This window comes from Panthera tigris, chromosome A2 (assembly GCF_018350195.1).
Source record: "Panthera tigris isolate Pti1 chromosome A2, P.tigris_Pti1_mat1.1, whole genome shotgun sequence".
Taxonomy (NCBI): domain Eukaryota; kingdom Metazoa; phylum Chordata; class Mammalia; order Carnivora; family Felidae; genus Panthera; species Panthera tigris.
In genome coordinates, this window is record NC_056661.1 from 8,974,050 (window position 1) to 8,998,145 (window position 24,096).

Below are 24,096 nucleotides of genomic sequence, written 5' to 3' on the forward strand. Positions count from 1 at the left end.
GAGCAGAGCCGGTCTGCAGACTTGGAGGGACTCCTGATATTCAAGGATCTCTGTCCGGGGCACCTGGCTGGCTCAGTCGGTTGAGCCTCTGACTCTTGATTTGAGCTTGGGTCGTGATCTTGCGGTTCCTGAGTTTGAGCCTCATGTCAGGCTCCAGGCTGTCAGTGCCTGGGATTCTCTCTCTCTTTCTGCCCCTCCCCTGCTCATGCTCTCTCTCTCTCTCTCTCAAATTAATAAATAAAACTTAAAAAAAAGAATCTCTGTCACAACATAAGCTAGGGGCACCCAGCTGGCTCAGTCGGTAAAGCGTGCAACTCTTGATCTTGGGGTTGTGGGTTCAAGCCCCACGTTGTGGGGAGAGATTGCTTAATAAATAAAAATTATATGTATGTATGAGCATGCTAGACACAAGCTAAAGGAACAGAGACTTCAGTGATCACACAAGGAATAGGGTTTGCCAAAACAGTTTAGAAGAGTCTCAAAACTACTACATCTTTTTACAATTAAAAGAAAAAAAACCCTGCGAACTCTAGAGAAGGGAAAGACTCTGATCTCCATAGTTCCCCTATGAAGGTGCTCAAATACCCAACATTTAACAAAAATTCATAGGGCATACAAAAAAAACAGAAAAACACGGCCCACTCAGAAAAATTGACAGAAACTGTCCCTAGAGGAACAAATGTCAGACTTAACTAGACAAGGAGATTTTTTTTTGAGAGGGAGCGTGAGCAGGGGAGGGGCAAAGGGGGAGAGAGAGAATCTTAAGCAGGCTCCATACTCAGCACAGAGCCCGACGCAGAGCTCCGTCCCAAACTCAACCAACTGAGCCACCCGAGGGCGCCAAAGAGATTTAAAAAAAATTTTTTTTAATGTTTATTTATTTTTGAGAGAGAGAGAAAGAGCAGGGGAGGGGCAGAGAGAGAGAGAGAGAGGAAGACACAGAATCTGAAGCAGGCTCCAGGCTCTAAGCTGCCAGCACAGAGCCCGATGTGGGGCTCGAACCCACAAACAGTGAGATCATGACCCGAGGTCTGACCCAACCGACTGAGCCACCCAGGCATCCCGAAGATTTTTAAAAAATAAAGAACAGAAAAGCAATAGGCCATAGAGAAATAAAGAATAGAAATCAATGACACAAAAGGTGGTTCTTTGAAAAAATAAAAAAAATGAGCATTTCGCTCAGTTGGCTAAGAGAAAAAGAAGATGCAAATTACTACAATAAATAAAAAGTGACATCACCACCAATTTTGCAGATAAAAAGGATTATTAGAGAAAATTGTGAATAGTTGTACACAAATAAACTGGATAACCTAGATGAAATGGACAAGTTCCTAGAAGCACACAATATACCCAAACTGAATCATGAAAAAATGGAAAATCTAAATAGACTTAATAACTAGTACTGAAACTGAATCGTTAGTCAAAAACCTTCCAACAAAGAAAGGGCCAGGACCAGATGGCTTCACTGGTGAATTCAAAGCCAGGCAAAGACAAGAAAAGAAAACTACAGGCCAATATCCCTGATGAATGTTGGTGCAAAAATACTAAAGAAAAATTAGCAAACCAAATTCAGCACATTAAAAGTATTATACACCATGACCAAGTGGGTCATGAGTGCACTTAAACGTGAATGCAAGGATGGCTCAACATCAGAGAATCAGTGTAATATACCACATTAGCAGAATGAAGGGGAAAAAACATGAGCATCTCAATGCAGCAAAGACAGTTAACATGATTTAAAAAAAAAAAAAAGGGCACGATCTTACATGTGAGAAACCCTAAAGATTCCAGATACAAAAAAATAATCCAGCAAATTTGCAGGATCCAAAGCAAGCAAAACTCAGTTGTGTTTCTGTACACTAACGATGAACGATTCAAAAAGGAAAGTTTAAGAAAACAATTTCATTTACAAGCATGAAAAAGAATAAAATACAGTAAAACATTGGTTTGAGCACAATTCGTTCTGGAAACACGCTTGTAATCCAAAGCACTTGTACATCAAAGCAAATTTCAAGAACTATTGGCTCACTTATGATCCTGTGACTTTCGGCATCATGTGTTACTAGTATTGCAAGACACCGCTCGTGCATCAAGTTAAAATATATGAGAAATGTCTGCTCATCTTGCAGAACACTCGTCGAACAAGTTACTCGCCATCCAAGATTTTATCGTACTTAGGAATAAACTTAACCAAGGAGACAAGATTCATACACTAAAAACTACCGATGTTGCCGAAAGAAAGTGAAAAAGATCACAATAAATGGAAAGACATCCTGTGTTCATGGATTGGGAGAGTTAAGGTGTTGACACCCCCCAAGTTAATCTACAGACTGAGTGCAATCCCAGCAGTGTTTTTTGCCGAAATGGGAAAAAAAAAAAAAAAAAGATCCATTCTAAAATTCACATGGAGGGGCGCCTGGGTGGTTCAGTTGGTTAAGTGTCAGACTCTTGATCTCAGTTCAGATCTTGATCTCAGGGTCATGAGTTCAAGTCCTGCACTGGGCTCCACACTGGGCATGAAGCCTATTTTTAAAAAATAAATAAGATAGAATTCACATGGAATCTCTAGGTACCCCAAATAGACAAAACAATCTTTAAAAAGAAAAAAGTTGGGGGTGTCACACTCCCTGATTTTAAAACGTAAAGCTCCAGTAGTCAACACATTAAGGCACTGGCAAAAGGACAGATATGTAGAGGGGGACTTCGAAAAATCTTCTGCAGGCAGGGGCGCCTGGACGGTTCAGTCGGTTGAGTGACTGTGACTGTTGATTTTGGCTCTGGTCACCATCTCACATGGCAGGCATAGAGCCCGCTTGGGAGTCTCTCTCTTTCTCTCTCTCTCTCTCCCCCTCCCCTGCTCATGTGCATTGCTCTCTCGCTCTCTAATAATAATAATAATAATAATAATAGAAAAACATTCTGCGGGCATATCCAGCAACCAGAGAATTTGGGGGAAGATGCTGAGCTCAGCCATGGTCTCATGTAGGGCCTGGATGCACCCCAAGAACACCAGAGGGAGAGTTAGAAACATTTGTGCAGGCAGCCTTCTACAGCCAACCACCAGTCAGTACCACGTGTGGTCCTGGGGTGCTCTCCCTGGGCCTCCTGCTCTGCCTGGACTGTCTTCCTTCTCATAGAGGAACTAAAAATATCCGGGGAAGGGGCACCTTAACCAGTTGGTTAAGCGTCCGACTTTAGCTCAGGTCATGATCTCATGGCTCATGAGTTCGAGCCCCATGTCGGGTTCTGGGCTGACAGCTTGGAGCCTGGAGCCTGCTTCAGATTCTGTGTCTCCCTCTCTCTGCTTCTCCCCTACTTACACTCTGTCTCTTTAAAATATAAAATATAAATATATATATGTGTATATACATATATATATATATATATATATATATATATATACACATATATGTATATATATATATATATAGTGGGACCCCAAGATGGGGGGGTGGCCAAAGGGATTTTCACCAGCCTATCTGCCCTAAGCCAGGCCCAACTTCTGGGAGGGGATTAAGAAAATTACAGGGAGCGCTTCCAATGTTTGGAACCCATTATGGGTTGAATTGTGTCACCTAAAGTTCAAATATTGAAGTCCTAACCCCAAGTACCTGAGAACCTGATCTTATTTGGGAATAGGGTCATTGCACGTGTGATTAAGATGAATGGGGTCTTCGGGGTAATTCTTTACGACTAGTGACCTTATAAAAAGGGGACACTTGGGCACAGGCTCCCACAAGGAGAAGGTCATGAGAAGATGAGTGCATCTACAAACCAGGAAACACCTAAGATGGCCAGCAAACCCCCAGAAGCCAGGGGGAGAGGCAGGGGACACAATCTCCCTCACAGACCTCAGAATGAAACCACCTTGCCCACACCTTGAGCTCCACCTTCTACCCTCCTAAACTGTGAGATACATTTCTGTTTAAGGGCCCAGCCTGGAGTGGTACTTTGTTATGGCAGCCCTAGCAAATTAATAGAGAAGCCACCCTGGGTTGCACCCTAGCTCTGGATGAGCTCCGTAGGGTACTTAGAATAACATTTCGAGAGGTGCTCCAAATGTGTAGAAGCTGTGTGGGACCACGGTTATGCCCAGAGCACCTTCTCAGGCTTCCCTGGCTAGACGTGGCCCAAGCCCAGGACACAACGGAGATTCAGAGAAATTTCCAGAAAGCCCGTCCGACAGCCATGCCTCATGAAAGATGGGGGCTGTGCCCAGTGAACTCTCCTAGGGTGTCCTTAGCATGTTCACGCTGGAGATTTAGAAAATTTGGAACATACTAAAATGGGCCCCATGTGGGACTGTGGCTGGTTGGGGTCCTCCTCCTAGCCCTCCCCATCCAGCCCAAGCCATTCCCAGCCTCCAAAGAGGGACTAAGAAAACTTTGGGGAGGCATTCTCTGTGACCATAACCCAGGGTGGTCTGAGGCCTAGCTTTGGATGCCCTCTGCAAGCCTGCCAGGCTGACCAGGAATTGCAAATGTCTCCATGAGCTGAATCAGATCACCAGGGCTAACATGGGACCTGGCGACACGGGCCGATGCTTCCACTGATGAGGACTTAAAACATTAAGGGGGCACCTCCGACAACCAGGCCCTTCAAAGATCCACATTCTACTCCAGGGAGCCCTCATAGTGCATCCCTAACTGGCCCCAACACCGTGCCTCCCCTCCAGGAAGGGGAACTAGAAACGCCTGCAGGAAGTGCACGTGACAGCCAGGACCTATGGCATCACCGTGGCCAGACCCGGATGCCTCCCCCAGTCACCACTGACACGAGACAAGCTGATTCTCCACCATTGGTGTAGAAGGGATCTCTTATCCCCCATGCAGGATGGACACCTAAGCACCCTGAAAATGTTTCTACCAACTATTGGGCCCAATCTGGGCTGGGGACCGGACCTGGGCCCCCCTCCCTGGGTGGGAGGGCCTCCCTGTCTGGCTGGCTTGTTACCATGGAGAGAAACAAAAAAACAAAGTGTTCAGGAGGTGCATCCAAGGAACCCACACGTGACTGCTCTTCCCTGGGGTAGGGAGTTGACGTGGCCTTCCTCCCCTCAGGCAACATTTTCAAAAGGGACAGGTAATGACTGGAATCCCACTGAGGACAGCTACCTACCAGTACAACCTCCTCGAGCCCCCCTTGAAGCCTCCAAAGGATTCAGCCTTCTGAAGACTTAGAATGCTTTTTGGAAGGCCCACACCCCCAGGGCATCCCTACTCACACCTTTTCCACTTGCCGGAGCCAGTGCCCCACCCCAGCCCGAGGCAGAATTGGAAACGGTTCAGGCAAGTGCTTCAGATTACCAAGTGCCCGCTGGGGACGGCCACCAGATCCAGTGAGCCCACCCCTGCATCCCTCCGGCCCGGGATGGACCCTGCCACTGCAAGGAGACCTCTAGAGATTTGAGGGAAGTGTCTCAGAACAGGCCCCACCGGGACTGCAGTTGGGCCCGAGCGTCTCCTCTTCCGAAGGCAAAGTTTCAGGATGCACAGCCAGCGACCCTGCTCCACGCGGGGTCCACGCAGGTTGGCTGGCAGCCAGGGGAGGGGAACGCTCCCAAGGGCTTCCTGGCCACGATCCCGGTCTCAGGAGGGAGAATCTAGAAGAATTCTCGGGAGACACGCCCAATAATCAGGCACCAGGTGAGAATACGGCCCAGCCCAGGACAAACGACTGTCACCCGCAATGTCCCAAAAGGAGTCCCCACGTGCAGAGGGGACCACCGTGTGCCAGCCAGCGCATCCATGCAGTTTCTAGATGCCGCTCTCCTCTATGTGACAATCTCAGGGGGACCCATGCAGCCGGGATGACAACTGCTGTCCGCCTCCTGGAACTCCGCCTTGGGTTTGATGGCCGGATCCCATCCCAGGCCCACACCGCTGAGCTCCGAGGACGATATAAAAGCAGCCGCTAGGTGGCGCGGGTCAACCAGCGCGACGGGGATGAACTTGGAACCCGCCCCCCACCCCCACTCCCACCTCCCCGGGTGCCGCTTTGTGTGGGTTCCACCAAAATTGCCTATCTTGGCCCATAGCAGGCGGAGTACCTGGTGGGCCCGGGACACCCTCCCCGCTGGTCCCTAGCCCAGCTGGCTGCTGCCTTTGGAGGGGGAGGTGGAAACATTTTCCAGTGGCATATGTGAATAAGGCCCACGTGTGACCATGGCTGGGCCTCCCTGGATGGCTAGGGCTGCTTGCCTCCCCGAGAGGGAGACCGAGAACAATGAGGGGAAGGAGGAGGGCATCCAGCAACCGGAGTGCAGTCCGGACCTCCGCAGAAGGGCATAGAAAGTTTTCAGGAGGCGTTCCCAATGACCAGGACGCAAGAGTGACACCACCTGAGCCCAAGGCATCCTCCAGGAGTCTACCTGTCTAGCCAGGCCAGTTGGGGGTCTTCCGTTTGTTATTTTTGGGTTTTGTTTTTGTCCTGAAAGAGAGCGAGAGTAGGGAAGGGGCGAAGGGAGCCAGAATCTTCAGCAGACTCCACACTCTGTGCAGAGCCCACGGCAGGGCTTGATCCCACGACCCCGGGATTGTGACCTGAGCCAAAATCCAGAGTTGCACCCTCAACAGACTGAGCCACCCACGTGTCCCCACGGTCTTCCCTCTAAATGGGGATGTGGATACGTTTTCAGGAGATACCACCAGGCGGGTCCAATAGCAGGCCCTGTGCAGAACCACAGCCTGGCCCTGGGCACCCACCCCGAGTCTCTCTGGCCGGTCTCTCTGTGCTTGTCCCTGTCACCAGAGAAGAGCTGGAGAGGTTTACAGCGGTATAGCCAGCAATCGGGCACCGTGTGGGACTGAGGGAGGACCCAGGGCAACCTCCACAGATCTCCTTGGCCAGCCAGGACAGCGCCTGCCATTGGAGGGGGATTTGGATACATTTTCAGGAGATCCCATGGCCTACCAGGCCGAGGATGTCATCCCTAGGGTGCACTTCCTGGCCAGCCTTTTTCCTGCCACCAGAGGAATACTTACAAGCAAATTTGGTGGGTACCTGCTAAGATGGGACCCTACATAGGACAGCAGATGGCCCTGGGGCACAATCCCCAGACTACCCTGGCTGGCTCTGCTGCCTTTCCCTTCTGGAGGGAAACTTTAAAAAGTTTAAAAAGAGGTGCATCAAGTGACCGGACCCCAGACAGGATGGCCACTTCCTTGGGCCTCTCTCGTCCATCTCTTTATGGGGAGACTTAGAGAAAATTTCGAGGCCCATCCAGCACCCAGGCCCCATCTGGGACCTCATCCAGGCCCACAGTGCCCTCCCTGGGGGTTCCTAGCTACCCAGGCTCATGCCTGCCACCCAAGAGGGACTTAAAAACATTTTCTGGAGGTGCATCCGACTGCAGGTTGGTCTGGGATGCCCTCCTGGCCTCCATGCGCCTTTAAGGGACCTGCACAAGGCTGTCCTTACTGGAGGGAAAGTCCCTCACCTTCAAGTCTCAACCCCCAGTTTCCTCCCGAAGCCTCCTTCCTCGGTAACACACCCCAGAGCACACCAGGGTACGCCGGGCTCTCCGCCTGCTCCTGGGAGCCCTGCAGCTCTAGTCCCCCTGCCCCAGGCCCCTCTTTGGGGCCTGGCTCCAGTTCCACCCCCCTCACCAGGACCTCCTAGATTCCTTGCCCTCAGGGCCTGGCTCCCCCAAAGCCAGGTCTGGAAGCCCCCCCTACCTCCACCCGCCAGGTATGTTCGGTTCTCTGGGCCCATATCCAATGCAGCCCCCCCCCCGCCCCCCAGTGGCTCCTAGGGACAGCTGTGCCACAGCCTGAGTGGACAAAGGAGGGAAGGAGGAGTGGAAGACAGAGTGGTGGATGAGGTGGGGTGTGAATGATGTAGTCTGGAGGCAGGGTTCAGGCCCGTAAGTGACTTTCCTGCAAGGCCTCAGGTCAAGAGTCACATAATGTTTGCTGACTTTTCTAGGTCACAAATTAAATCCCCTCCAAAAAACAGCAACAAAAAACCCCACTCAATCACCCTGGTAGTGGCATTTTAGTGGCTTTTGTTGGTGGCAGAAGCAGCAGGAGGAGGAGGGGGAGGGTCCGCCTGCTCCCAGCGTGTCTAGCCATGCTCCTCCCACTGGACCGAAGCCAGGAAGGTACGGATTTCCATGGGCTGCAGCGTGATGGTGGCGGGGTCCAGCCGAGAGGGAGAGGGCAGGGGTGTGGGGCCTGGGGAGGAGCAAGGGAGGAGTAAGGGCCACAGATTTCCTCTGTCTCACCCCCTCCCCCTGCTCCTTCCCTGGGCCTGCACATGGCCATACACTCTCAAATCTGTCCCTGGGGCGTTATTCCCAGACCTGTTTTTCAACTGCCCCCCCCCGCCCCAGGCCCTGAATGCCATCCCCAGATCCCCAAATCTGTCTCCAGTGCCTGGCCATCTCCATCACACCCTCCAGCCCTATTCTAAAGACCATCATGCCAACCCCACGGGTGAGAGACACACCTTTCCCTTTCTAGAACTAGATACCCATGGGATTTCCCCATGAACTAGATACCCATGGGATTCCATCTCAAACCCTCAAGACCCGCTGCTAGTTTGCTCGGACCCACTTAAGACCCTTAAACTGCTAACCAGGATCGGAACACTAGAGCTCTCTACACCTGGGTCCTGGCCAACATTCCCACACCTCCCCACACGGCTCCCAGCTCCCAGCCCCCCCGGGCAGGCCCGCACCCGTGTTTGGTGTCCACTTGAGCCTGGAGGCGCTGGCCCGGAGCTGGTTGGCCACCAGCGTGGTCTCCTGCAGGTAGGTGATGGTGAAGGCGGAGAAGAGGTCCTGCAGGCAGTGGATACGGGCAGGGCTGAGTAGGGACAGAGCGGGGTTTCGCCTCTCCCTCCTTTCTCTGCCTGGGTCTTGTCTCCTTCCCACCTCCGCCCGCCTCACCGTCAAATCCAAGGTCACGGGGGAGCTCAGGTTGCCAGAGTCCTCCCCTACAGCGAACTGGTGCTCCAAGCGCAACAGCAGCGTTTTCTGGTCCCAGCGGGCCAGCGTGAGCAGGTGTACGGAGGGAGGCAGCTCCCGGCGCAGCCCCGAGAACTGCGGAAAGCGGGGTGGGGCTGAGGCAGTGAGGCTAGGAGGCGGGGCTCTGACGCAAGGGGCGGGGTTTAGTCGGGGAGGGGCGATGATCCCTTATAAAGAGACCCAGGAACAGGGCGGTGCCGGGCTGGGGGCGGGACCGAGCCGCTGAAAGGGCCGAACTGATCTGGCCGGAGACCCACTGGGGTGGGGGGCGGGGCTGAAGGCAGGGCTGGACCAAACGTAGGGGGAGGAGGGCGGGAGCTGGAAGGGGAGAGGGAGGAGGCTGTGCCTGGACCCAGTCCCGGCAGAGGGGACTGAACAGGCTGGTACTGGGCGGGGCCTGCGGGGCAACGGGGCTGAGCTGAGGGGTGGGACTAGCTTATGGCCTCCCCGGGACGAGTTAGGAGCAGGCGGAGTGGGACCCACATAAGGCCGGGAAAACCCACCGCGGCTCACTGGGGTCCCCTACCAGGCGGCCCAGGGCCCCTCACTCACCTGCTTGCGCGGGGCGACTTTCAGATGGTAGGGGGCGCCGCCACCCGGGGACAGCACCACCTGTGGGGCCAGGACCTCCTTCTCTGCCTGCAACCGGTGCCCGGTGGCCGCGGTCCGGACCTTGTCCAGCAGCACGAGGTGGCGCCCTCGCACCCACCGCCCCAACCCGTCCTCCAGTAACGCCTCCCCTACGCCACGTCCGTCATCCTTCAGGAGCCTTCGGTGCACCTGCAGGGAGTCCACAGGACAGGGTGAGGGGTCCCTCTGGCCAACTGCTGGCCCAGGGCTCGTGGAAATTTCAAGAGAAACCGAAGAGTGGGAAGCATGGACGCAGAGAAAGGTCCGGTAGAGGGTCGCCACGGAAGTGGGGAGTCAACCTAGCAAGGGCCTGGGACAGAGGGAGGTAGGGATCTAACGGGACAGGGCAGGCAAGTCAGGGCCTGGAGGAGGTGGGGGGCTGGGTAGGGAGGGGACAAAAGGGAGGAGTAAACTTGTCACGTAGGAACAGAGGTTTCAGCTTAGTGGGAGCTACGGGGGCGGGGGGGGGGGGCGCTACACCTAGCAGAGAACGGGGACGGACACAGGCTTCAAGGTCCAGTAGGCACCAGAGTGGGAACTGGCTCAGGGCTCTGGCCACTCACCATGAGCTCCAGAGAGCCATCCCTCAGGCTGCTGCCCCCCTGGGAGCGGTCGGTCAGCACCGTCAGCTGCATGTTGCCATCCTGGTGGGGGGCGGGGGGGGAGGAGAGTGAGGGGCCCCACAGCCAGGCAGCCACGGCCCCCAGGCAGGCCCCACAGGGGATGGGGGAGACCACCGAGGACAGCTGGGAGACGCTCAGCTTGAGGGGTGACCCCCACTCTGTGGAGGGGTGCTGAGAAGTGGGGAGCAGGATGGGGGGGGATACCCTGATGTAAATGCGGCTGTTGACTGGATAGTAGTTTCCCGCCACTGTCTCAGTCTGGTTCAGCTTCCAGGTGGGTCGATAATCCCGCCTGGGGAGGTGGAGGGGTTCGGTCAGGCCCGGGCTCCAGCTCCCCTTCCCCGGTTCATCCATTCCTCACTCCCCCGCCATCCCCTCCCTCCCCCACTCAGAGGATCAGCAGATGCTCCCACGATCCCAGGGCCCTCCACACACCGCAGGCCACCCGTGGCTGCCCCCCGGTCACCCCGACCTCCTCTCCAGGATCTCTCGGCCATTGCTGTCTGTGTAAAAGAGTCCTTTCGTCTCCAGCACCGTGTCAAAGCGACTGATGATCTCCTTCCCCCAGCCGTCACTACACCCGAGGGGATGGCGAGATTGTGAGCTCCACCGGCGCCACTCTGCCCTTGCGCCCAGCCCCCCAGTCCCAGCGGGTGCCACTCACCCCACAGGGATTGGTCCCACCGTCCACTCGAGCTCCAGGTGCCGCTGTCCTCGGTACAAGCGAACCACTTGGGAACACCAGGCTGAGAAGTTCTGGTGAACCTCCTGCACCAAGGGTGTCTGCAGGCACGTAGGGGTGGAGGGCAGGTCTAAGCATACACCTGAGCACGGGTGAGCCCTGCAAATATCCACCCCTGCTATAAACCTCACAGAGGCCTACACCCGGGTCAACCCCACCGATAGCATGGGAACCTCCCCCACCTCTCCCACCTGCCTAGGTGTGATGCCCACACTTCCTCCGTCAGATGTGACCGCGTCATTCTTGAGTGTGGCAATAGGATTGTTGCCCACCATTGCCCCATCTTCCCTCCTTAGAACGGGATTCTAGTTTGGCAAGTGGCTACCCGGACTAAAGACATTGTCTTTACATTGTCCAGTCTTCCCTGAGGCTATCGGTAGCTGTGTGACCATGGCTTGCTCCATGGAAAACGATCAACCTGGCGTAAACAACGTTCCTTGCCTCTTTCCCTCTCCCACTGGCTCAAATGCAAGTACGATGGCTGGAGCTTGAGTAGCCATCTTGGGCCAGGAGGTAGAAGCTGAATGTTGAGGAAAGTAGAGCAATGAGACAGAAGAGGTCTGGATGGGGGCGCCTGGGTGGCTCAGTCGGTTGAGCGTCCGACTTCGGCTCAGATCACGATCTCGCAGTCTGTGGGTTCAAGCCCCGTGTCGGACTCTGTGCTGACAGCTCAGAGCCCGGAGCCTGCTTCGGATTCTGTGTCTCCCTCTCTCTCTCTCTCTCTGACCCTCCCCCGCTCACACCCTGTCTCTTTCTCAAAAATAAACATTAAAAAAATATTTAAAAAAAAAAAGAAGAAGAGGTCTGGATGACTGTGAAATCACCCCACCTGCCCTGGATGGCCCAGCCAGACTTTCTGTTAGATGGAAAGAAAGCCGATCCTGTTTTAGGCACAATGAATTTTGGCAACTGTTACTACAGGCGAAACTATATCCTAACACAGCGACCCAGGTATGCGGAAGGTTCACCTCAAGGGGAAGCAGGGCAAATGTGAACCTTGCCATTACCTGCGGCATCCCTGCCCTACGAGGAAACATCAACGAGAGGTCCCACAAGGGTGGGCCCTGTCCCGGCCAGATGCACCCTCAGACATCCACCCCAAGGGAGACTCAGCCAAGCCCTATCCAAGTGTGAACTCTCAAATCCCCACCTCAGATATAATCCTCAGTGAAGCCTTCAAGCAATTCCACCGGGCCCTCCCCATTCCCGGGCCAACTGAATACACCCCACCTCCAGCTTCCAAGGCCAAGTACAATCCCGACACCCACAGCAGATGTGAAAGCCTTTGTTCTTGCTTCTAAGACAGGGCTGTTACTCAACCAGCCATGAATACCCGCCCAGTGGGGAGATCCTCAAGTATTCCCCTCAGGTCTTAGCTGTCTTTGGATATGATGGAGGTGTAAATCCTACACCCGCCCCCCACACCCGCCCAGACTCCACCCCCCTCCCCCCTCCACACCCACTCCTCATCCCTGGGCACCGACCTTCACCAGGCGCGTTTGAGCCCAGCGGCTCACCATCAACGGTTTCTCTTGGTTGGGTCTGAAGATGTAGGCACCTGAGACCTGGGTGCTTAGGTTGTTGCCTACACTGGCGTTGTACCTGGACCGGGGCAAGTGAGAGTCAAGGTAGGTGACCCCAGCTTTCCTTACACCCCCTCCCTGGACTAGGGGTACCCCCCCCCCCCCGCCTCACCAGTAGAAGGCTTGGCGAACAGGTAGCAGGAGGTTCTGGTCCAGGTTCTCCATCTCCACCAAGAGCCCTGTGTCAGGGTCAAATCTAGCCCGGATGTGCTGCAGAGAAAAGGCAGACAGACGTTAATGACCATCATCTCAGCCAAGGGCAGCTTCATCCTTCCTGGGGCTCAGGAGGTACCCTCCCTCCCTCTATCTCCTCACCTGGCCCTATTAACAAATCCTAACAGATCTACCTTCTACCTTCTCCTTAAGCTGATCACTTCTTAACCATTTCCGTGGCCTTCTGGAACTAATGCCGCTGACCCCTTCCGGGCTCACCTCCCCGTCAGTTCGCCCTGCGGCCGCCAGAGGGCGCCAGTGACACCCTAAGTACCACCCTAAGCCCGGGTCCGCTGGGACCCAGGGCTGACTTGGGCGTTTGACGGAGTAACCACAGTGCCACCACCCAAGAGACTTTTAGGGGCCAACGGAAATGTGTAAATTTTAATTTCTCTTGGAATCAGAAGAAAACTTAAATGTAATAATAAGGAGTATGTTATAACGAAGACTGGTTAATAATATTCACCTTTTATACCCACCTGGTCCTGAAATATAATTTTTAACTTTTTTTTTTTTAATGGAAAAAGGGACCCACAAAGGCAAAAGTGCTGGGGCCCCATGACAGTCTTAGTGCAGCCCTGTCCCTCACGTGGCTCCTTGGAAGTAAAAGCCGAAGTCTTCCCCTGGGCCCTCAAGTCCTGCACAGTCTGACCTGTCACCCAACACCCGCCCCTCCAGCCACAGAGGGTTCCTTGAACACTCGCCACCCTCCTGGCTGAGGGCTTTTGCTTCCGCTGCTCCCTGCCTGCCTGGGTCCTTCTCCGTGCCACCCCCCGCCCCTCCACTCCCAGTGGCCACGTGGCTCCCTCCCTCAAGGCTCTGACTTGCCTCATTTAATTTGCAAACCCCTACCACCGTCAGCTCTTTCGTATCTGTCAAGTGTCACACGTGATTACACTGGGTCCGCACAACAGTCCCAGGAAAGGACACTGAGGTTCAAAGGGAAGTGGTCACTCACTGGAGGACACATAACGGGAGACTGGTAACCACACCACGAACTGATGTAGTTCACCCACTGATCCACTCCATGAGGCTCGCCATGATACCTCGAATTTGTCACAGTGACAGGGAAGGGCATCCCGACAGTCTCACCTCATTTTGGATGGCCAAGACACGGGACCAGGGCCGCTGGGATCTGGGCTGGGGTTTGTGGGCGTGGGGGCGCTGGCCAGGCACCTGGCTTACTGAGTAGATGCTGAAGCCCAGGGCAGGCACCGAGGCTGGGAAAAGCAGTTCCTGACCGTCTGAGCTAGGAAGCATCACCACCTCAAGTAAGGGAAGAGGGAAACAGAGTCAAGAGACTGTGAGTAACCTATTGAGCTGTACACAGGCCGGGTCAAACTCCATCAGGAGAAGGAGCCCCAAATGGGAGGAAGAAATTAAAGCGTTGGCCAGGGAGGATGGGGTGTCAGAAATTCTGAGTTAGAGATTGCAGAGAAGATTCATAAAGTGGGGAGAAAGCATTGCTTGGAGGGTGTAGAGACTGTGGGAGAAGGAGAAGTGAGGGAGGAAGTGGAAGAAAGAGATCCTTGAAGCAAGGGAAGGAGGGAAAGGCAGATTCTTGGGGGAGGAAGAGATTCGTAGGAAGAGGCGTTCCAGGATGGAGAGAATAAGCGTTCAAAACAAAACTAAAAAAATAAAATTTGGGGCCCCTGACTAGCTCAGTCCGTAGAGCTTGCGACTCAGTCTCAGGGTTGTAAATTCGAGCCCCACATTGGATGTAGATTACTTCAAAAAATAAAATCCCGGGGTGCCTTGGGTAGCTCAGTCAATTAAGCATCCAACTCGTGATCTCAGCTCAGGTCTTGATCTCAGGGTCATGAGTTCAAGTCACCCGTTGGGCTCCACACTGGGGCATGGAACCTACTTAAAAAATCCTTTTAGGGGCGCCTGGGTGGCTCAGTCGGCTAAGTGTCCGACTTCAGCTCAGGTCACAATCTCGCAGTTTGTGGGTTCGAGCCCCGCGTCGGGCTCTGTGCTGACAGCTCAGAGCCTGGAGCCTGTTTCAGATTCTGTGTCTCCCTCTCTCTCTGACCCTCCCCCGTTCATGCTCTATCTCTCTCTGTCTCAAAAATAAATAAATAAATAAATAAATAAATAAATAAATAACGTTAAAAAAATTTTTTTAAAAATCCTTTTATGTTAACTAAAATTTAAATACAATTTGAAAAAAATTTAAATAAAATCTTTAAAAAAAAAAAAGTCATGAGGAGACATTAAAAATGGGGAAGACTGCTCAGGAGGCAGGGCAGGGGGATGGGTAGGGAGACAGATGTGGCCAAGGGGAATGATGTTAAGGGGCAGAGGGGGAAGATATTCACAGAAAGAGAAAGTACCAGGCACAAGGTATTGATGGAGGGGAAGATATTCACGAGAACGAGTTACCCAAGAGAGGGAGGTGTCCATGGGAGGAGGTATCCATGAAGGCAGATAATTGGGGGGGGGGGGGGAGGTGGGGGGCGGGTAGAAATGCTCAGGGGGAGGTGTCCAAGGCAGGAGGTAACCATGGGGGGGGGGTGGTACTCATAGGACGAATATTCATTGAATGGGCTCACATCGCTGGGCACAACTGTGCCATTCGGGTCCCTCACGACGAAACCGTGTTTGCTGACTGGCAGCCGCACCATCCAATCTATTTTCCGTCCCAAGGGGTTATAAATAGTCACTTGGAACTGGTGTGGGAGGGTCAGAACGGGCAAGGGTTACAGCAGGCCTTCTTGAAACCCACCCACCACAGGCGGCAACTCCCTCGGGTGATCCAAGCCCCCACGGGGTTCTTTGGTCTCCGTCCCACCCCAGTTTCACTGCGCCCCACGTGATCACAGGTCGCCCCTCCAACAAAACAACTTCGCAGCCCGCGGGTGCCTCCAGAGACCCTCCGTCTGAGCCCCACCTCCTCCGGGCCCCGCCCCGCAGTCCTCAGGTTCCTGCTCTTTCCACCCGCCAGACCTGGCTCCCGGCCCCGCCCCTCCGGCCCGGAGCCCCGCTCACGTTCTTCGCTGTCTGGCTGAGCGGACAGACGCTGACGTTGAGGTTTCGGCAGTACGTGAAGTCCTCCTTGGAACCGCTGAGCCGCGCCAGCGCGTTGCTCAGAAGAACCTGCGGGAGGGAGCGTGAGGGTGTGGGTCGGCTCTAGATGCCCACCCAGGTCTCCTCCCCATCCCCTCCCGGGCCCCGCCCACCCCGCCCTAGGCCCCGCCCAGGAGTGCTGCCAGGCCCCGCCCCATCCCTGCCCCCGCCTCTCTTGTCCCAAGCCCCGCCCCTACGAGCCCTTCTAGCCCCCCCCCCCCCCCCCCCCCCCCCCCCCACTTTGCCCACCTCTTACAGTCTCCGCCCTTCCGTTCGGTACCGGCCTTTCCCTGTCCCCGCCCCTTCCCAGGCCCCACCCCGCGCACCTCGCAGGGGTCCCAGCCGGCAGCCAGCTGTCGCGCGTAGTCGTCGGCCACGTGCTGCTTGGACGTTCCGCTGACCGCGTCGTGGTGCTGGAGCACGGCCATCGCCTCATCTGCAAGCAGATTGTGAAGCGGGTGGGATCTCTGCAGGGCTCTCAGTCCCGACCCCAAGGACACGGGACAGGTCACGTGTGTGAGGGCCGCGTCCTTAGGAGCTTTATGAAGGGAATCGAGGGGGTGGCGAGGGTCTGGCGTCCAGCTTCGGACATGCTCCCGTCCCCTCGCCAGCCCCGACACCTACTGAGGGGTGCGCTGTCTCCCGAGCCGTAGGGTCCCACGTTGGCCACCGGACCCGCCAGCGCCTCCAGCTGGTTGCACACCTGGGGGGCAGAGAGGGCGTGTCGTGGCCCTGGACCTGGCGGGAGCGCTGGGCGCCCGCTTGGGCTCAGCACCCACCCACCTGCAGAAAGTTGTAGCTGAGGCGCTCGTAGCGTTTGAGGGCCGGCCGGCTGGAAAAGTAGCCAGTCCAAAACTGGTGAGGGCCGTCGGCGTAGGGAAAGAAGTCATCCTGTTTCACAGACCTGCAGCGGCAGAGGTGTTGAGGGCAGGGTCAGGACCCAAAGGCCATGCCAACCCCCCCCCACCCCGCAAGCTCCCCTTCCCCCCCCCGCCCCCCAAATACCAGGTGAGGTTGGCCTTGTTCAGCTCCCAGAGGTAACAGGCGGGAGTGGAGTAGAGAACATTGACGCGGCTCCCGTTGGCCTGCTGCTGGGGGGAGGTGTCCGTGTGTGAGCCCTGGGGAGTCCGCACCTTCCCAGGGGGCCCACAGGTGTGCACCGACATCCTCACACACGTGTGCACGCATTCATGCATGCGGGGGTTCAGATTCTCTTAACACACATTTTGAGCGCAAAACAGTGGCCAAGTGTGAAACTGAATTCTGCCAGAAGCTAAATATTACCAGCACGGAAAGAATTTCACGGATGCAAGAATAAACCTGAAATTTTTACTAAGCTTGTTTGAAAAATTCCAATTGTATTATTATTTTTTTTAATGTTTGTTTATTTTTGAGAAAGAGCGAGAGTGCGTGCATGAGCTTGAGCAGGGGAGGGGCAGAAAGAGAGGGAGACACAGAATCCGAAGCAGGCTCCAGGCTCTGAGCTGTCAGCACAGAGCCCAACGCGGGGCTCGAACTCACGGTCCGTGAGGTCATGACGGGAGCCGAAATCGGAGCCACCCAGGCGCCCCTCCAATTTTATTATTAAAAATGTTTGTGGAAAAACTAAGTGTGACATTATAGGGCGGGAATAATCCCTCAGCACTGTCAGGTTATTGCTAAATGACACCGCTGTTATAATTAAAGGAGGCACACTTTCCGCTGAGGGAGGTGGAGGGAGGCACGAGAAGGTGACCTCCGTGAAAACAAAGATGTCTGGTCTGCTTGTGCTGTGAACCCAGTGCCTGGTATACAGCAGGTGCTCACTAAACACTTGAGTGAATGAAAGGAAGTGAGTGGCACCACATGCCTTTATGTGCGTGCACATGTCTACACCTGCGCCCGTGCGCGCGCGCGCACACACACACACACACACATACACACACACACACACACACAGTATTCGCTCAGCAAACAATCGCTTGATTCTTCAATATGCTCAGGATTTCAGACACAGTCTAAGAAGCAGAGGCCAGCCCCATTCTCATGGAATTCGCAGCCAAGTAGAGGAGAGGCATTGTGAACACAGTTGGTTATGATCAGCCTGGATGTGGCATCACAGGTATTTATGGGAACTGCGTGTACACAGCGGAAAGGACAAGAGCTCCACCTGGAGTTTGGTGAAGCCTTCCTGGAGGAGGAGATTTCGCAGCTTGTGTATTAAAGGAAAAGCAGAAGGTTTTATTTCTACCCCTAATAATAATAATGATAATAATAATAATAATAATAATAAACAACCATAATATTATTTACCCGACACTGTTCTACTAATCTGTGTAAATGAACTCCTTAAAGGGGCCCTCGGGTGGCTGAGTCGGTTGAGTGTCGACTTCAGCGCAGGTCATGATCTCACGGTTTGTGAGTTCGAGCCCCGCGTTGGGCTCGTTGCTGTCAGCGCAGAGCCCGCTTCAGATCCTCTGTTCCCCAATGTTTGCCTGCCCCTCCCCTGCTTGTGCTCTCTCAAAACAAAACAAAAGACATTAAATAAACTCATTAAACCCTAACAGCCTTCTCAGGTGGGAGCCACCATTGTGCCCACTTTCTAGAGAAGAAAACTAAGGCAGAGTGCTTAGAACCTTTCTCAAGGTCCCTGAACCAAGAAGCAGCGGGCTAAGGATAGGAACTAAGGGACTCTTTCCAACAGAGTGTGGAGTGGGCAGAGAAGCAGTGAGTGGCAGGAGAAAAACCAGTGACAGCCCAGGAACATGATATTTATAGGAGAAAGTGATCAAGGCGTTCAGGTCTCCGCAGGGTCATGGGGAGGACCGAGAAACGTCTGTTGGAAGGCCCGTGGTGATGTTCCTGAGCGGTTTTGGTGAAACAGCAGCGCAGGCAGTGAGCAGAAGGTGTGGACGTGGAGACTGCCAGCAGACAACCCTGGGGATGGAACTGATAGGAAGGGACATTTCTTTCTTTTTTTGTAAACGTTAATTTTATTTATTTTGAGAGAGAGAAAGAGAGAGCGAGCAGGGGAGGGGCAGAGAGAGAGAATCCCAAGCAGGCTCCGCGCCATCAGCACAGAGCCTGACTCGGGGCTCCAACTCACGAACCGCGAGATCGTTCACGAACTGTGAAATCAAGAGTCAGGCGCTTAAGTGACTGAGCCACCCAGGTGCCTCAGGAGGGGACGTTTCAGATGGGAAAGGCCCAAAGGTGTCTGAGCCCTGATTCCCAGAACCTGTTAGGTTACACAGCCAAAGGAAATTAAGATTGCAAGTGGAGTTAAGGTTGCTGATCAGCGGACCTTAAAATAGCTTATCTTGGAAGATCTGCCAGGCCTCGATGTAATCATGGGTCTTTAAAAATGGAAGAGGGAGGTGGGAGTGAGAGTAAGAAAGAGAAGTGATGATGCTGTGCGGCTGGCTTGCAGGATGGGGAGGCCGTGATCCAAGGAATGGGGCTGGCCTCTGGAAGCTGGACAAGGCAAGGAAACGTTCCCCCAGAGCTTCCAGAAGGCACCCAGCCCTGCTGACATCTTGATCTTAACCCAGTGAGAATTGTGTCAGACTTTCTGAGCTACAAAAGCGGAAGGTAATATATTTCTGTTGTTTTTCAGCCGCTGCGTTTGTTGGTAATTTGTTATAATAGCAATAGAAAACTAAGATAGGACCCATTGCTATGCATATGACCCAAAGGCCAGGGACACAAGCACACTCGTGCTCACGAGATGGGCACAATTACCTGGGCGTTGACCAGCTGGATGAGCCTGTCGAGGTTCCTGAACCACATGTTGGCATTCTCATATTGGAAGTCTGAGCCCATGGTCATTATGGTGTGGTTGGTGCGGAAGTGCTGGCCCTGTGGATGGAATGGAGAATTCTCAGGCCGGAGGGTCCTAAACCACCCCTGTGTTCAGCTGTCTCTTGGTATACATGTGGTCAAGAGTGTGGGTGCACACAGAGGAGGGAAGGAAGTGGGTCGTGTGGGAGTACAGGGACACATGTGAAAACAGCCACAAGCTGTTGAGTAAGTCTCTTGGGCCCAGCACACAAATGAGGGCACTGAGGCACAGTGTCATGCCGTCTCACGGCCCCGGTGAGCATTTGGGGTGGCAAAGGTCATCAGCAGTCTTTTTTTTTTTTTTTTTTAATGTTTATTTATTTTTGAGAGAGACAGACAGAATGCGAGTGGGTTAGGGGCAGAGAGAGAGGGACACACAGAATCCGAAGCAGGCTCCAGGCTCTGAGCTGTCAGCACAGAGCCCGACGAGGGGCTGGAACTCCTGAACTGTGAAATCATGACCTGCACGGAAGCCGGACGCTTCACCAACTGAGCCACCCAGGCGCCCCTTGTCAGTCTTGTAATCAGAAATGCACACAGGGGAGCCTGGGTGGCTCAGTCGGTTGAGCATCTGACTCTTGATTTCGGTTCAGGTCATGATCCCATGGTCAGTGAGATCGAGCCCCATATCTGGCTCCATGCTGACGGCTCAGAGCCTGCTTGGGATTCTCTCTCTCTCTCTCTCTCTCTCTGTCTGCCTCCCACCCCTGCTCGTGCACACTCCCTCTCTCTCTCTCTCAAAATAAGTAAACAAACTTAAAAAAAAAAAAAAAAGGAAATGCATACAAATCTGAAAGGGGAACGTGGTGATAGGGAAGGAAGTGTTCCCTCCCTCCGAGGGTTCCAAGGAGGTGTTAGGGAACGCCCAGGCTGTGGAAAGTGCCCGATGCATTACAAACACCAGCCTCATGGGTCCTGCACAGTAGGGTTACCTGGGCAGTGGCCAACTGCAGGAAGTAATTGACCAGCTCCTCGGCGTTGTACTCAGGGCTGCGCCGGTCCTCCACGATCGGCTTGTCGGCACACAGCGTGTCCCAGCACAGTTTCTCAGGTGGGTTGTAAATATTGGGGAGCACACCTGCATGCCACACCAGGCTCAGGAGGAGGCCCTGCGCCCCAGACCTGCCCTAGGGTCAAAGCCTGCCACGCCCCACCCAGGAGGGGCTTCAGAATTTGCAGGGCCCCGTGCCAAGTGCAAACGCTGGGTCCTTGTTCGTAAATTATTAAGAGTTTCAGGACAATGACAACAGAGTATAAAAACACACCCAGGGCCCTCTGAGCACGGTCCCAGGTCCCAGGCCCCTGGGGCCAGCCCTGCCCCCACCCCAACTCCTTACTGGTAAAGAGGTCGGCCACTGGGGGCTTCAGGCTGGCGCTAGCCCGCCAAACCTGCTCCATCTCTAACTTCTCTTCCCGAACTCTCTTATCTTGATAATCCAGACGCCCGAAGAAGAAGCCATCAAAGCCCATCTGGTGGTGGGGAGGGATGAGCGGGATCAGAGGGTAGGAGGAGTAGATGCCCAGCCCTCTCATCACCCACCGCCGGACCCCTCCACATGGGAGGGGCGGGTCGGAGCACAGGGAGGAAAAGCAGGTCTGAAACCAGAAGGCCTCCAGCCCATTTCGAAGCTTGGGGAAGGACCAGATCACACCGCGGGAGAGCTTGGAGGGGTAGGTCTAACGCTAGAACAGACCTCCACCTTCCCCAGCTTGGAAAGAGGCCTGGCTCAAGGCTTTCCCCCTTATGCAGCCTGAAGGAATCAGAGCATGGAAAGGGAGCCGGGTCAAGGCAAAGATTACGAAACTGGTGGAAAAGAGGGGCAGGCCTCCACCTGCCACCTGGACTGGGGAGGAGCTGGGATCATAGCAAACGGGGGTGGGGGCTCCAGTGAGGGGTAGGTGTGGGGCCCGGAGTGGAGTCGGCCTGGGCCGAGGCAGAGCAGAGAAGCGGGGTTTTTTTTTTTTGGGGGGGGGGTGGGCGTGTAGCAGTAATGGGATTCACAACTCACCCAAGAGGTAGGATCTCAAGGGGCCAAAGGGCCAGGGAACAGGGCCCGGTCCCTGTGAGCTTGCAGGGAAGGGTGGGGCTTGAGTGGCCAAGGGAGAAGTCAGAGCTGGTGAATGGGCAGTTCGTGAGAGGTCAGGAAATCACCTGTGCGAACAGCGAGGCCTGCTCCCGAGAGTGACCGAAGGGATCAATGTGCCAGGCCACACGGGGGCGCCCATCTTTGCCAAAGGTGTCTTCCAGGAAGCGCAGTCCCAGTGTCATCTGGTCTATAATGGCTCCATAGTGCGTGGCTGCCTCATCATTCATCACCCAGCCACCGTTGGCAAACTCCAGGCGCCCTGTGCCCGGAAAGACAAAGACAGTTGGCAGGGCCATGAATGGGGCCAGGGTTGGCAACGCAGGGGATAGGAAGACCTGCCTGTGAACCCAGGCCTGGAGGGAGAAGAGGGGTCACTCCTAGGCCAATGAAGCCAGATATGGAAGAGAGGGCATTCTGCCCGGCAGGCTCCCCTGAGGATCCCTTGGAGGTGGGGCCTTGCAGGATGCATAGGAGTTCTACAAGTAAGGGACATCCCAGGTAGGCGGAGCCACATGCACAGACAGGCTGCACACGGCATGATAAAATCTCAGAAGCTTCGGTGTGTCAGAAACAGAAGCTGAGCTGGGCTTCCTCTTTTCACTTCCTTGGGGCAGGCTCACCCTGGCGCACCAGGTCCCGCACAACTTCCTGTGTTGCATTTGTCTGCTGGTGCCACCAACGGGAGAAGAAGGCAATCTCCACATAGATGAATCGGCGGGTGGGCTCCACCAGCAGAGAAGAGATGACCGAGTCTAGGATGTACTGCACACCTGCGTGCTGGACGTCATTATGGACTGTGGACACAGGGGTCAGGCAGTCAGGGACAAACGAGCCAAGGGGGGGATATTCTTCAACACAGGAGCCCAAGCTGGGCATTGTCCCCACCCTAATGTCCAGGACCCAGAAAGGATTGGAAGGGCTCAAAGGGGCCACGGGAGTCCCAGGGGTAAGTCCCCCACGCTCTACTCACTGCCATAAAAGTACTGGTCCACCGTCTTGAGCCAGCCCACATCATCATGTGTGTGGGCCACCAGGTGCACATTGAGCATGTCCGGATGTACCATAGGGCATGTCTGCACAGGGACCCCAAATACACACACCCTGTCAATTACCCAAGGTTAAGAGGCAAGCTGGGGTAGGGGTTTGGGGTGGGGGCGCAAGATAAGTCTCGATCTAGAGGTGAGTGCTTCCGAGAAATGGGGCTCGGCCCTTCCAGGGAGGACACACTCAGAGAAGCTCCCACTGGACACAGTCCCTCAGGGAAGCTCTCATTCACACGGTGGGGAAATGGTAATAGCAGTAGCTAATGTCTATCAAGCATCTGCAAATACCGAGCAGCCACCCTGGGGGGTGGGGGCGATATTATCTCATTTTCAGATGAGACCACTGAGGATCAGAGCGGTTAAGTGACTTGCCCCAAGTCACGAGCCAGGAAGTCAGGGAGCCAGACTGCAACTCGGGACAGGCTGACTCCAGCGTCCCAGCTCTCAAGCAACACCCTCCCCCCCCCCCCACCCACATACACACATATGTTCAATCACACAGTTGGGTGCGTGCAAAGTCCAGGCGAGCCAACCCACAGAAGCAGGGAGGCAGGTACAGAGAGCCCTAGTCTCAGACTACACAGCCAGACCTTTCAATGACGGAAAGCATGCCCTGAGACCACACTGTCGTATTAGCAAATCATTCACTAGGCACCCACAGAACAAACCCACCCACACCTCCCGATCCTACTCGGGCTTCACTCGAGCTTCTGTACATTTCCGCCCGCGGGCGGCGCTCACCTCATATCCCGCGGCCCGAGCGCCAGGCGCCGCCAGCAGTAACAAGAGGAAGGAGAGAGGCGGGAGCGGTGGCGGGAGCGCGCGGGACCTCGTCCCGGGCCTCGCCGCGCCCCGGCCGCCACCGCCAGCGCGGACCCCCAAAGGCCGCGCGTCGGCCCCCATGGCTCCGCAGCCGCCGCTGCCTCCACCGCCACCGCGGCCGCCTCCGGGGGGGGGGTTCCCGGGCCCGGCAAAAACGGGGCAAACGCCCCGCCCCCAGGACCCGACCTGGCCAATGGTTGCTGGCGGGGGCGGAGCTAAAGTGCGACCGGGGCCTGGCGCCTCCCTGGGCTGAGGCTGTACTTCTGGCTACCCCTGAGGAGCTAGGTGTGTAGGGAGGCGTTGGGCGTGCCCCCCCCCATCCCCCCCGTCCAGGGTGCTGGTTTTGCAAGAAGAGCCTTCAGTGTCTCCCTGCCTCCAAGTGGCCTCGGAGTGCCCCTTTGTCCCCGTGGATGCATCGGTCTCAGATTTTCCCATGGGTGTAATTTCGGCTAGGAGGTGGGAGTGTGTGCCCAGGATCCTAGGGTGTCCCATTGACC

At 54.9% G+C, this 24,096-nt stretch overlaps 1 protein-coding gene across 2 annotated transcripts; it reads right to left on the bottom strand.

Moving 5' to 3' along the window:
- Window positions 1-7,979: 7,979 nt before the first annotated feature.
- Window positions 7,980-23,725, bottom strand: MAN2B1 (mannosidase alpha class 2B member 1). Of its 2 annotated transcripts, none has more exons than XM_042978254.1 (24): window positions 23,519-23,725; window positions 22,705-22,807; window positions 22,355-22,528; window positions 21,800-21,993; window positions 20,985-21,117; window positions 20,580-20,725; window positions 19,549-19,665; window positions 16,834-16,916; window positions 16,612-16,732; window positions 16,453-16,531; window positions 16,155-16,264; window positions 15,751-15,858; window positions 15,315-15,431; window positions 13,852-14,025; window positions 12,659-12,756; window positions 12,448-12,565; window positions 10,886-11,004; window positions 10,694-10,795; window positions 10,426-10,513; window positions 10,162-10,242; window positions 9,521-9,748; window positions 8,891-9,043; window positions 8,680-8,782; window positions 7,980-8,174 (listed from the first exon to the last, which is right to left on the bottom strand). In XM_042978254.1, the coding sequence occupies exons 1-24, from the start codon at window positions 23,678-23,680 to the stop codon at window positions 8,065-8,067; spliced, it is 3,021 nt and encodes a 1,006-aa protein (XP_042834188.1). In that variant the 5' UTR covers window positions 23,681-23,725; the 3' UTR covers window positions 7,980-8,064. The 2 variants fall into 2 exon arrangements, with proteins under 2 accessions (XP_042834188.1, XP_042834186.1); XM_042978252.1 differs by having other exon boundaries at window positions 16,834-16,919.
- Window positions 23,726-24,096: the final 371 nt, after the last annotated feature.